General features: G+C 50.9%; 1 protein-coding gene across 1 annotated transcript in view; it reads left to right on the top strand.

The window, feature by feature from the left end:
* Nucleotides 1–14,613, top strand: part of LOC148152304 (disintegrin and metalloproteinase domain-containing protein 19-like) — a 204,748-nt gene that overhangs the window by 60,150 nt on the left and 129,985 nt on the right. Inside the window, exon 3 of the mRNA XM_087992338.1 lies at nt 5,576–5,771. Within this exon, the coding sequence (XP_087848464.1) occupies nt 5,576–5,771 (196 nt within the window). The remainder of the gene's footprint in view (nt 1–5,575; nt 5,772–14,613) is intronic.

The raw sequence follows: 14,613 nt of genomic DNA, 5'->3' as shown, positions 1-14,613 counted from the left end.
CAGTTCCGGTCGGCTGGGACAGTGTGAGTGTGTGGGTGTGAGTGTGTGTGGGTGTGAGTGTGTGAGTGTACTGTTGTCTCTGGGCCCTATGGCAGTGTGACTGACAGTCTGTCTGACCCACAGTTCTGGTCGGCTGGGACAGTGTGAGTGGATGTGAGTGTGTGTGAGTGTGTGTGTGTGTACTGTTGTCTCTGGGCCCTATGGCAGTGTGACTGATGGTCTGTCTGACCCACAGTTCCGGTCGGCTGGGACAGTGTGTGAGTGTGGGTGTGTGTGGGTGTGAGTGTGTGTGTGTGGATGTGAGTGTGTGTGAGTGTGTGTGTGTGTGTGAGTGTGTGTACTGTTGTCTCTGGGCCCTATGGCAGTGTGACTGACGGTCTGTCTGACCCACAGTTCCGGTTGGCTGGGACAGTGTGTGAGTGTGTGTGTGAGTGTGTGGGTGTGTGTGGGTGTGGGTGTGAGTGTGCGTACTGTTGTCTCTGGGCCCTATGGCAGTGTGACTGACGGTCTGTCTGACCCACAGTTCCGGTCAGCTGGGACAGTGTGTGTGTGAGTGTGTGGGTGTGTGTGGGTGTGTGTACTGTTGTCTCTGGGCCCTATGGCAGTGTGACTGACGGTCTGTCTGACCCACAGTTCCGGTCGGCTGGGACAGTGTGTGAGTGTGAGTGTGTGGGTGTGAGTGTGTGGGTGTGTGTGGGTGTCAGTGTGAGTGTGTGAGTGTGTGTGTGTGTGTGTGTGAGTGTGTGTACTGTTGTCTCTGGGCCCTATGGCAGTGTGACTGACAGTCTGTCTGACCCACAGTTACGGTCAGCTGGGACAGTGTGTGAGTGTGTGTGTGGGTGTGAGTGTGTGTGTGTGGATGTGACTGTGTGTGAGTGTGTGTGTGTGTGTGTGTGAGTGTGTGTACTGTTGTCTCTGGGCCCTATGGCAGTGTGACTGACGGTCTGTCTGACCCACAGTTCCGGTCGGCTGGGACAGTGTGTGTGTGTGAGTGTGTGGGTGAGAGTGTGTGTGGGTGTGTGTACTGTTGTCTCTGGGGCCTATGGCAGTGTGACTGACAGTCTGTCTGACCCACAGTTCCGGTCGGCTGGGACAGTGTGTGTGTGAGTGTGTGTGTGAGTGTGTGTACTGTTGTCTCTGGGCCCTAAGGCAGTGTGACTGACAGTCTGTCTGACCCACTGTTCCGGTCGGCTGGGACAGTGTGTGTGTGTGAGTGTGAGTGTGAGTGTGTGTGAGTGTGTGGGTGTGTGTGGGTGTGTGTACTGTTGTCTCTGGGCCCTATGGCAGTGTGACTGATGGTCTGTCTGACCCACAGTTCCGGTCGGCTGGGACAGTGTGAGTGTGTGTGTGTGTGTGTGTGTGTGGGTGTGTGTACTGTTGTCTCTGGGCCCTATGGCAGTGTGACTGACGGTCTGTCTGACCCACAGTTCCGGTCGGCTGGGACAGTGTGAGTGTGTGTGAGTGTGTGGGTGTGGGTGTGAGTGTGTGTGAGTGTGTGGGTGTGGGTGTGAGTGTGTGTACTGTTGTCTCTGGGCCCTATGGCAGTGTGACTGACGGTCTGTCTGACCCACAGTTCCGGTCGGCTGGGACAGTGTGAGTGTGTGGGTGTGGGTGTCAGTGTGTGTGAGTGTGTGGGTGTGAGTGTGTGTGTGTACTGTTGTCTCTGGGCCCTATGGCAGTGTGACTGACGGTCTGTCTGACCCACAGTTCCGGTCGGCTGGGACAGTGTGTGTGTGTGTGTGTGTGGGTGTGTGTGTGTACTGTTGTCTCTGGGCCCTATGGCAGTGTGACTGATGGTCTGTCTGACCCACAGTTCCGGTCGGCTGGGACAGTGTGTGTGTGTGAGTGTGTGGGTGTGTGTACTGTTGTCTCTGGGCCCTATGGCAGTGTGACTGACGGTCTGTCTGACCCACAGTTCCGGTCGGCTGGGACAGTGTGTGTGTGTGAGTGTGTGGGTGTGTGTGTGTACTGTTGTCTCTGGGCCCTATGGCAGTGTGACTGACGGTCTGTCTGACCCACAGTTCCGGTCGGCTGGGACAGTGTGTGTGTGTGAGTGTGTGAGTGTGGGTGTGAGTGTGCGTACTATTGTCTCTGGGCCCTATGGCAGTGTGACTGACGGTCTGTCTGACCCACAGTTCCGGTCGGCTGGGACAGTGTGTGGGTGTGAGTGAGTGTACTGTTGTCTCTGGGCCCTATGGCAGTGTGACTGACAGTCTGTCTGACCCACAGTTCCGGTCGGCTGGGACAGTGTGTGTGGGTGTGTGTGAGTGTGTGTACTGTTGTCTCTGGGCCCTATGGCAGTGTGACTGACGGTCTGTCTGACCCACAGTTCCGGTCGGCTGGGACAGTGTGTGTGTGGGTGTGTGTACTGTTGTCTCTGGGCCCTATGGCAGTGTGACTGACGGTCTGTCTGACCCACAGTTCCGGTCGGCTGGGACAGTGTGTGAGTGTGTGTGTGAGTGTGTGTGTGTGTGGGTGTGTGTACTGTTGTCTCTGGGCCCTATGGCAGTGTGACTGATGGTCTGTCTGACCCACAGTTCCGGTCGGCTGGGACAGTGTGTGTGTGTGTGAGTGTGTGGGTGTGTGTGGGTGTGTATACTGTTGTCTCTGGGCCCTAAGGCAGTGTGACTGACAGTCTGTCTGACCCACAGTTCCGGTCGGCTGGGACAGTGTGTGTGTGTGTGAGTGTGTGGGTGTGTGTGGGTGTGTATACTGTTGTCTCTGGGCCCTATGGCAGTGTGACTGATGGTCTGTCTGACCCACAGTTCCGGTCGGCTGGGACAGTGTGTGTGTGTGTGAGTGTGTGGGTGTGTGTGGGTGTGTGTACTGTTGTCTCTGGGCCCTATGGCAGTGTGACTGACGGTCTGTCTGACCCACAGTTCCGGTCGGCTGGGACAGTGTGTGTGTGAGTGTGTGTGTGTGAGTGTGTGTGTGTACTGTTGTCTCTGGGCCCTATGGCAGTGTGACTGACGGTCTGTCTGACCCACAGTTCCGGTCGGCTGGGACAGTGTGTGTGTGTGAGTGTGTGGGTGTGTGTGTGTACTGTTGTCTCTGGGCCCTATGGCAGTGTGACTGACGGTCTGTCTGACCCACAGTTCCGGTCGGCTGGGACAGTGTGTGTGTGAGTGTGTGAGTGTGTGTACTGTTGTCTCTGGGCCCTATGGCAGTGTGACTGACGGTCTGTCTGACCCACAGTTCCGGTCGGCTGGGACAGTGTGTGTTTGTGGGTGTGAGTGTGTGGGTGTGTGTACTGTTGTCTCTGGGCCCTATGGCAGTGTGACTGACGGTCTGTCTGACCCACAGTTCCGGTCGGCTGGGACAGTGTGTGTGTGAGTGTGTGTGTGTGTGTGTGTGTGTACTGTTGTCTCTGGGCCCTATGGCAGTGTGACTGACGGTCTGAATGACCCACAGTTCCGGTCGGCTGGGACAGTGTGTGTGTGAGTGTGTGAGTGTGTGTGGGTGTCAGTGTGAGTGTGTGAGTGTGGGTGTGGGTGTGTGCGTGTGTGTACTGTTGTCTCTGGGCCCTATGGCAGTGTGACTGACGGTCTGTCTGACCCACAGTTCCGGTCGGCTGGGACAGTGTGTGTGTGTGAGTGTGTGGGTGTGTGTGGGTGTGTGTACTGTTGTCTCTGGGCCCTATGGCAGTGTGACTGACGGTCTGTCTGACCCACAGTTCCGGTCGGCTGGGACAGTGTGTGTGTGTGAGTGTGTGTGTGTGGGTGTGAGTGTGTGTACTGTTGTCTCTGGGCCCTATGGCAGTGTGACTGACGGTCTGTCTGACCCACAGTTCCGGTCGGCTGGGACAGTGTGTGTGTGAGTGTGTGAGTGTGTGTGGGTGTCAGTGTGAGTGTGTGAGTGTGGGTGTGGGTGTGTGCGTGTGTGTACTGTTGTCTCTGGGCCCTAAGGCAGTGTGACTGACGGTCTGTCTGACCCACAGTTCCGGTCGGCTGGGACAGTGTGTGAGTGTGTGTGTGAGTGTGTGTGCTGTTGTCTCTGGGCCCTAAGGCAGTGTGACTGACGGTCTGTCTGACCCACAGTTCCGGTCGGCTGGGACAGTGTGAGTGTGTGTGTGTGTGTGGGTGTGGGTGTGTGTGGGTGTGAGTGTGTGTACTGTTGTCTCTGGGCCCTAAGGCAGTGTGACTGACGGTCTGTCTGACCCACAGTTCCGGTCGGCTGGGACAGTGTGTGAGTGTGTGTGTGTGGGTGTCAGTGTGAGTGTGTGAGTGTGGGTGTGGGTGTGTGTGCGTGTGTGTACTGTTGTCTCTGGGCCCTATGGCAGTGTGACTGACGGTCTGTCTGACCCACAGTTCCGGTCGGCTGGGACAGTGTGTGTGTGAGTGTGTGAGTGTGTGTGGGTGTCAGTGTGAGTGTGTGAGTGTGGGTGTGGGTGTGTGCGTGTGTGTGCTGTTGTCTCTGGGCCCTAAGGCAGTGTGACTGACGGTCTGTCTGACCCACAGTTCCGGTCGGCTGGGACAGTGTGAGTGTGTGTGTGTGTGTGGGTGTGGGTGTGTGTGGGTGTGAGTGTGTGTACTGTTGTCTCTGGGCCCTAAGGCAGTGTGACTGACGGTCTGTCTGACCCACAGTTCCGGTCGGCTGGGACAGTGTGTGTGTGTGTGTGTGTGAGTGTGTGTACTGTTGTCTCTGGGCCCTATGGCAGTGTGACTGACGGTCTGTCTGACCCACAGTTCCGGTCGGCTGGGACAGTGTGTGAGTGAGTGTGTGGGTGTGGGTGTGAGTGTGTGTACTGTTGTCTCTGGGCCCTATGGCAGTGTGACTGACGGTCTGTCTGACCCACAGTTCCGGTCGGCTGGGACAGTGTGTGTGTGAGTGTGTGAGTGTGTGTACTGTTGTCTCTGGGCCCTATGGCAGTGTGACTGACGGTCTGTCTGACCCACAGTTCCGGTCGGCTGGGACAGTGTGTGTTTGTGGGTGTGAGTGTGTGGGTGTGTGTACTGTTGTCTCTGGGCCCTATGGCAGTGTGACTGACGGTCTGTCTGACCCACAGTTCCGGTCGGCTGGGACAGTGTGTGTGTGAGTGTGTGTGTGTGTGTGTGTGTGTACTGTTGTCTCTGGGCCCTATGGCAGTGTGACTGACGGTCTGTCTGACCCACAGTTCCGGTCGGCTGGGACAGTGTGTGTGTGAGTGTGTGAGTGTGTGTGGGTGTCAGTGTGAGTGTGTGAGTGTGGGTGTGGGTGTGTGCGTGTGTGTACTGTTGTCTCTGGGCCCTATGGCAGTGTGACTGACGGTCTGTCTGACCCACAGTTCCGGTCGGCTGGGACAGTGTGTGTGTGTGAGTGTGTGTGTGGGTGTGTGTACTGTTGTCTCTGGGCCCTAAGGCAGTGTGACTGACGGTCTGTCTGACCCACAGTTCCGGTCGGCTGGGACAGTGTGTGTGTGTGAGTGTGTGTGTGGGTGTGTGTACTGTTGTCTCTGGGCCCTAAGGCAGTGTGACTGATGGTCTGTCTGACCCACAGTTCCGGTCGGCTGGGACAGTGTGTGAGTGTGTGTGTGGGTGTGTGTACTGTTGTCTCTGGGCCCTAACGCAGTGTGACTGACGGTCTGTCTGACCCACAGTTCCGGTCGGCTGGGACAGTGTGCCGAGTTGCCGCGGGGCCCTGTGACCTCCCTGAATACTGCACTGGATCATCTGCCTACTGTCCCGGGAATGTTTACCATCTGGATGGTTCCGAGTGTGAGGGTAACCGTGGATACTGTTACACCGGGATGTGTCAGTCACACCAGTTACAGTGTGAAGAGCTCTGGGGTCCAGGTAACTGTGTGATGGTCATGGTCTTGTTAACTGAATACTGTGGCTCAGTGTCACTTTCCAGCTGTAACCCATTCCACTCACACGTCAATAACGTCTAGAAACCCACACTTTAGAAAGTTTGTCACAGAGAGCAACAGAGCTGGAAATGTGTTGCTGGAAAAGCGCAGCAGGTCAGGCAGCATCCAGGGAACAGGAGAATCGACGTTTCGGGCATAAGCCCTTCTTCAGGAATGTTCCTGTTCCCTGGATGCTGCCTGACCTGCTGCGCTTTTCCAGCAACACATTTCCAGCTCTGATCTCCAGCATCTGCAGACCTCACTTTCTCCTCCACAGAGAGCAAAAGGCCATTCAGCCCATCGAATCCTCACTGGTCAAAAACGCCCACCAAACCATTGTCTAGCACTTGACCATAGTCTATCTGACTCAGAACAGAGAGCAGTACAGGCCCTTCGGCCCTCGATGCTGTGCTGACCTTTCATCCTACTCTTAAGGTCAGACTAACCTCCACACTCTACATTTTACTATCGCCCATGTGCCTATCCAAGAATCGCTTAAATGTCCCCAATGTCTCTGTCTCTACTCCCACCACTGGCAGTGCATTCCACACCCCCCCCCCCCCCACTCTCTGTGTAGAGAACCTCCCTCTGACATCTCCCCTAAACCCTCCTCCAATCACATTAAAATTATACCCTCTCCTGATAGACATTTCCATCCTGGGAAAAAGTCTCTGCCTATCCACTCTGTCTATGCCTCTCTTAGATTCCCTACAGTGTGGAAACAGGCCCTTCGGCCCAACACGTCCACACCGACCCTCCGAAGAGCAACCCATCCAGACCCATTCCCCACATTTACCCCTGTCCCTAACACTACGGGCAATTTAGCATGGCCAATTCACCTGACCTGTACATCTTTTGGATTGTGGGAGGAAACCGGAGCACCCGGAGGAAACCCACACAGACACGGGGAGAATGTGCAAACTCCACACAGTCAGTCGCCTGAGGCGGGAATTGAACCTGGGTCTCTGGCGCTGTGAGACAGCAGTGCTAACCACAGTTCCACTCTCACCATCTTGTACACCTCTATCAGGTCACCTCTCATCCTTCTTCGCTCCAATGAGAAACCCCTAGCTCCCTCAACCTTTCTTCATAAGACACACCCTCCAGTCCAGGCAGCATCCTGGGAAATCTCCTCTGCACCCTCTCTAAACCTTTCACATCCTTCCTATAATGAGGTAACCAGAACTGGACACAATATTCCATGTGTGGTCTAACCAGGGCTCTATAGAGATTAGATTAGATTAGATTACAGTGTGGAAACAGGCCCTTCGGCCCAACAAGTCCACACCGACCCGCCGAAGCGAAACCCACCCATACCCCTACATTTACCCCTTACCTAACACTACAGGCAATTTAGCATGGCCAATTCACCTGACCTGCACATCTTTGTGATGTGGGAGGAAACCGGAGCACCCGGAGGAAACCCACGCAGACACTGGGAGAATGTGCAAACTCCACACAGTCAGTCGCCTGAGGTGGGAATTGAACCCGGGTCTCTGGCGCTGTGAGGCAGCAGTGCTAACCACTGTGCCACCGTGCCGCCCACAGAGCTGCAGCATAACCTCGCGGCTCTTAAATTCAATTCCCCTGTTAATGAAAGCCAACACACCATACACCTTCTTAACAACCCTATCAACTTGGTGGCAACTTTGAGGGATCTATGGACATGGACCCCAAGATCCCTCTGTTTCTCCACACTGCCAAGAAGGTGAAAATGCACGGTGTGCAGGGTGTTCTAGCGAGGTGGATAAAGAACTGGTTGAGCAACAGGAGACAGAGAGTAGTAGTTGAAGGGAGTTTCTCGAAATGGAGAAAGGTGACCAGTGGTGTTCCACAGGGATCAGTGCTGGGGCCACTGTTGTTTGTAATATACATAAATGATCTGGAAGAGGGCACTGTTGGTATGATCAGCAAGTTTGCAGATGACACGAAGATTGGTGGAGTAGCAGAAAGCATAAGGGACTGTCAGAGAATACAGGAGGATATAGATAGGCTGGAGAGTTGGGCAGAGACGTGGCAGATGGCTTTCAATCCAGACAAATGTGAGGTGATGCATTTTGAAAGATCCAATTCAAGAGCAAACTGTACAATAAATGGAGAGTGGAGTCCCAGGGAGACAGGGCTTTTGGCACACTGGCCTTCATCAGTCAGAGCATTGAGTGTAGAAGTTGGGGAGTTCTGTTGCAGTTATACAGGACATTGGTGAGGCTGCACTTGGAGGATTGTGCTCAGTTTTCATCACCTTGCTATAGGAAGGATGTTATTAAACTGGAAACAGTGCAGAAGATATTTACAAGGATGTTGCCAGGACTCAAGGGTCTGAGTTACAGGGAGAGGTTGGATAAACTAGGACCTTTTTCTTTAGAGCGTAGGAGACTGAGGGGTGGGGGATGTTATTGAAGTGTATAAGATCATGAGAGGCATGGATAGGGTGAATACACTCAGCCTCTTTCCCAGGGTTGGGGAATCGGGGACTAGAGGGTATCAGGTTAAGGTGAGAGGGGAAAGAATAAAAGGGAACCTGAGGGGAAACGTTTTTATACAGAGGGTGGTACACACATGGAATGAGCTGCCAGTGGAAGTGGTTGAGGCGGGTACATTAACAACATTTAACAGGCATTTGGACAAATCCACAGATAGGAAAGGGTTAGAAGGATATGGGCCAAGTGCAGGGAGATGGGGTTAGTGTGGATGGATATTCTGGTCAGCACGGAGCAGACTGGGCCGAAGGGTCTCTCTCTGTGCTGTGGGACTCTCTGACTTTCTGACTGTCTGGACCCTCCCATATCTCCTGGAATATTGAGCTGTGAATCCTGACCAAGTCTCAATGACAGCAATGACTTCATGTCCCCCCATGCTCCCTTTGTCAGTCAGACAGCTCACACTCAAATACTCTCTCCAACTGCACCAGCAACAAGGGGGCAGGTCCCATTCCAGTTCAGATCTTATACACGTCCCACCATTCCCCAAAACACATCCCAATGTCCCAGAAATCGAAAGCACTGCCTCTCCATCCATCCATCCATCGGGACGAACCTCCTGTTCCTCTGCTCTCTCACAATTCAGAGATTACTATCCTGTTCTTTCATCGACTACCTCACTTCCAAAGGTCTGCTTTCAGGAGCTCATACCTGAGTGTCACTGAGGGGGGTGTAAATACACAATACCACAATCACTGCTCATTTACTGAGCCCATCAGAACACCCTGACTGCTGACCAGCTCTCTATCCAGCTCACGACACTAGCCCCAATCCCACACATACTTCAGTTTTACACATTAACCTCTGATTTGGGACTTTGTTAAAACCCTTAGACCATAAGACCATACGACACAGGGGCAGAAATTAGACCATTCAGCCCATCAAATCTAGTCTGCCATTCAATCGTGGCTGATAAGTTTCTCAAGGAGGAGACCGTGAGGCCTGCAGATGCTGGAGCTCAGAATCGAGAGGGAGGAGCAGGAGAATTGACATTTCGAGCAGAAGCCTTTCATCAGGAATGATTCTCCTGCTCCTCGGATGCTGCCTGACCTGCTGTGCTTTTCCAGCCCCACACTCTCGACTCTGAGCTCCAGCATCTGCAGGCCCTCACTGTCTCCTGTTTCAATTAGATCCCCCTCATCCTTCTCCAGTCCCAGAGTCCTCAAACGTTCCTCATATGTTCAGCTTTTCATTCCCGAGGCCGTTCTCATGAACCTCCTCTGAACACACTCCAGGGTCAGTACATTCTTCCTGAGATATGGGGCCCAAAACTGCACAGAGAGAGGCGGGGGGGGGGGGGGCTTAAAGTCAGAGAGAGAGAGTTTGTACAGGCTGCATTAATCAGGAACAAGGAGCAGGAAAGAGGTAGATCAGTATTTGTAGGGGAATGGGATTGGACACTGACAATCCCTGACGGCCTGACCATCAACATCCCAGATTCCTTCAGGAAGACACCTTCGAAATAGCGGCCTCCCCCAATCAACGGGACCACTTACATCCTCGAAGAATCCCTGTCAGTTTACCAGGAATGATTTCCCGTTCAGAAATCCATGCTGACTGCCTGATGCTGTTACTGCTTCCCGAGTAACCAGTCACAAAAACTTGTATCATAGACTCTGGCATCTTCCCGACTCCTAGTGATAATACTTACCTGTTTGTAAACCGAAATATTACCCCCTCTCTGTGATATTACCCCCTCTCTGTGATATTACCCTCTCTCTGTGATATTACCCCCTCTCTGTGATATTACCCCCTCTCTGTGATATTACCCTCTCTCTGTGATATTACCCCCTCTCTGTGATATTACCCCCTCTCTGTGATATTACCCTCTCTCTGTGATATTACCCCCTCTCTGTGATATTACCCCCTCTCTGTGATATTACCCTCTCTCTGTGATATTACCCCCTCTCTGTGATATTACCCCCTCTCTGTGATATTACCCTCTCTCTCTGTGATATTACCCTCTCTCTCTGTGATATTACCCTCTCTCTGTGATATTACCCCCTCTCTGTGATATTACCCTCTCTCTGTGATATTACCCCCTCTCTGTGATATTACCCTCTCTCTCTGTGATATTACCCCCTCTCTGTGATATTACCCTCTCTCTCTGTGATATTACCCTCACTCTGTGTGATATTACCCTCTCTCTGTGATATGACCCCCTCTCTGTGATATTACCCTCTCTCTGTGATATTACCCCCTCTCTCTGTGATATTACCCTCACTCTGTGTGATATTACCCTCTCTCTGTGATATTACCCTCTCTGTGATATTACCCTCTCTCTGTGATATTACCCCCTCTCTCTGTGATATTACCCTCACTCTGTGTGATATTACCCTCTCTCTGTGATATTACCCCCTCTCTCTGTGATATTACCCACTCTCTGTGATATTACCCCCTCTCTCTGTGATATTACCCTCTCTCTGTGATATTACCCCCTCTCTCTGTGATATTACCCTCTCTCTGTGATATTGCCCTCTCTGTGTGATATTACCCCCTCTCTGTGATATTACCCTCTCTCTCTGTGATATTACCCTCTCTCTCTGTGATATTACCCCCTCTCTGTGATATTACCCCCTCTCTCTGTGATATTACCCTCACTCTGTGTGATATTACCCTCTCTCTGTGATATTACCCCCTCTCTCTGTGATATTACCCACTCTCTGTGATATTACCCCCTCTCTCTGTGATATTACCCTCTCTCTGTGATATTACCCTCTCTCTGTGATATTACCCCCTCTCTCTGTGATATTACCCTCTCTCTGTGATATTACCCTCTCTCTGTGTGATATTACCCACTCTCTGTGATATTACCCCCTCTCTCTGTGATATTACCCTCTCTCTGTGATATTACCCTCTCTCTGTGTGATATTACCCACTCTCTGTGATATTACCCCCTCTCTCTGTGATATTACTCTCTCTCTGTGATATTACCCTCTCTCTGTGATATTACCCCCTCTCTCTGTGATATTACCCTCTATCTGTGATATTACCCCCTCTCTCTGTGATATTACCCTCTCTATCTGTGATATTACCCTCACTCTGTGATATTACCCTCTCTCTGTGATATTACCCTCTCTGTGATATTACCCCCCTCTCTGTGATATTACCCTCTCTCTCTGTGATATTACCCCCTGTCTCTGTGATATTACCCCCTCTCTCTGTGATATTACCCCCTCTCTCTGTGATATTACCCTCTCTCTGTGATATTACCCCCTACTCTGTGATATTACCCTCTTTCTCTGTGATATTACCCTCTCTCTGTATTATTACCCTCTCTCTGTGATATTACCCCCTCTTTCTGTGATATTACCCTCACTCTGTGATATTACCCCCCCCCCCTGTGATATTACCCTCTCTCTCTGTGATATTACCCTCTCTCTCTGTGATATTACCCTCACTCTGTGATATTACCCTCTCTCTGTGATATTACCCTCTCTGTGATATTACCCCCTCTCTCTGTGATATTACCCTCTCTCTGTGATATTACCCCCTCTCTCTGTGATATTACCCTCTCTCTCTGTGATATTACCCCCTCTCTCTGTGATATTACCCCCTCTCTGTGATATTACCCCCTCTCTCTGTGATATTACCCCCTCTCTCTGTGATATTACCCCCTCTCTCTGTGATATTACCCCATCCCTCTGTGATATTACCCTCTCTCTGTGATATTACCCTCTCTCTGTGTGATATTACCCACTCTCTGTGATATTACCCTCTCTCTGTAATATTACCCTCAGTCTGTGTGATATTACCCTCTCTCTGTGATATTACCCTCTCTCTCTGTGATATTACCCACTCTCTCTGTGATATTACCCTCTCTCTGTGATATTACCCTCTCTCTCTGTGATATTACCCCCTCCCTCTGTGATATTACCCTCACTCTGTGATATTACCCTCACTCTGTGATATTACCCTCTCTCTGTGATATTACCCTCTCTCTGTGATATTACCCCCTCTTTCTGTGATATTACCCTCACTCTGTGATATTACCCCCCCCCCGTGATATTACCCTCTCTCTCTGTGATATTACCCTCTCTCTCTGTGATATTACCCTCACTCTGTGATATTACCCTCTCTCTGTGATATTACCCTCTCTGTGATATTACCCCCTCTCTCTGTGATATTACCCCCTCTCTCTGTGATATTACCCCCTCTCTCTGTGATATTACCCTCTCTCTGTGATATTACCCCCTACTCTGTGATATTACCCTCTCTCTCTGTGATATTACCCTCACTCTGTGATATTACCCTCACTCTGTGATATTACCCTCTCTCCGTGATATTACCCTCTCTCTGTGATATTACCCCCTCTTTCTGTGATATTACCCTCACTCTGTGATATTACCCCCCCCTGTGATATTACCCTCTCTCTCTGTGATATTACCCTCTCTCTCTGTGATATTACCCTCACTCTGTGATATTACCCTCTCTCTGTGATATTACCCTCTCTGTGATATTACCCCCTCTCTCTGTGGATATTACCCTCTCTCTGTGATATTACCCCCTCTCTCTGTGATATTACCCTCTCTCTCTGTGATATTACCCCCTCTCTCTGTGATATTACCCCCTCTCTGTGATATTACCCCCTCTCTCTGTGATATTACCCCCTCTCTCTGTGATATTACCCCCTCTCTCTGTGATATTACCCCATCCCTCTGTGATATTACCCTCTCTCTGTGATATTACCCTCTCTCTGTGTGATATTACCCACTCTCTGTGATATTACCCTCTCTCTGTAATATTACCCTCAGTCTGTGTGATATTACCCTCTCTCTGTGATATTACCCTCTCTCTCTGTGATATTACCCACTCTCTCTGTGATATTACCCTCTCTCTGTGATATTACCCTCTCTCTCTGTGATATTACCCCCTCCCTCTGTGATATTACCCTCACTCTGTGATATTACCCTCACTCTGTGATATTACCCTCTCTCTGTGATATTACCCCCTCTTTCTGTGATATTACCCTCACTCTGTGATATTACCCCCCCCCGTGATATTACCCTCTCTCTCTGTGATATTACCCTCTCTCTCTGTGATATTACCCTCACTCTGTGATATTACCCTCTCTCTGTGATATTACCCTCTCTGTGATATTACCCCCTCTCTCTGTGATATTACCCCCTCTCTCTGTGATATTACCCCCTCTCTCTGTGATATTACCCTCTCTCTGTGATATTACCCCCTACTCTGTGATATTACCCTCTCTCTCTGTGATATTACCCTCACTCTGTGATATTACCCTCACTCTGTGATATTACCCTCTCTCCGTGATATTACCCTCTCTCTGTGATATTACCCCCTCTTTCTGTGATATTACCCTCACTCTGTGATATTACCCCCCCCTGTGATATTACCCTCTCTCTCTGTGATATTACCCTCTCTCTCTGTGATATTACCCTCACTCTGTGATATTACCCTCTCTCTGTGATATTACCCTCTCTGTGATATTACCCCCTCCCTCTGTGATATTACCCTCTCTCTCTGTGATATTACCCTCACTCTGTGACATTACCCTCTCTCTGTGATATTACCCTCTCTCACTGTGATATTACCCCCTCTCTCTGTGATATTACCCCCTCTCTGTGATATTACCCACCTCTCTCTGTGATATTACCCCCTCTCTCTGTGATATTACCCCCTCTCTCTGTGATATTACCCACTCTCTGTGATATTACCCTCTCTCTGTAATATTACCCTCAGTCTGTGTGATATTACCCTCTCTCTGTGATATTACCCTCTCTCTCTGTGATATTACCCACTCTCTCTGTGATATTACCCTCTCTCTGTGATATTACCCTCTCTCTCTGTGATATTACCCCCTCCCTCTGTGATATTACCCTCTCTCTGTGATATTACCCTCTCTCTCTGTGATATTACCCACTCTCTCTGTGATATTACCCTCTCTCTGTTATATTACCCTCTCTCTCTGTGATATTACCCCCTCCCTCTGTGATATTACCCCCTCTCTGTGATATTACCCCCTCTCTCTGTGATATTACCCCCTCCCTCTGTGATATTACCCTCTCTCTCTGTGATATTACCCTCTCTCTGTGATATTACCCCCTCTCTCTGTGATATTACCCTCACTCTGTGATATTACCCTCTCTCTGTGACATTACCCTCTCTCTGTGACATTACACTCTCTCTGTGATATTACCCTCTCTCTGTGATATTACCCCCTCTCTCTGTGATATTACCTCCTCTCTCTGTGATATTACCCTCTCTCTGTGATATTACCCCCTCTCTCTGTGATATTACCCCCTCTCTCTGTGATATTACCCTCTCTCTGTGATATTACCC

Source organism: Chiloscyllium plagiosum, unplaced genomic scaffold (genome assembly GCF_037043375.1).
Source record: "Chiloscyllium plagiosum isolate Xiang-an unplaced genomic scaffold, Cpla_swu_hap1 HiC_scaffold_1, whole genome shotgun sequence".
In the NCBI taxonomy this organism is placed as follows: domain Eukaryota; kingdom Metazoa; phylum Chordata; class Chondrichthyes; order Orectolobiformes; family Hemiscylliidae; genus Chiloscyllium; species Chiloscyllium plagiosum.
This window is presented reverse-complemented; position numbering and strand designations above follow the sequence as displayed.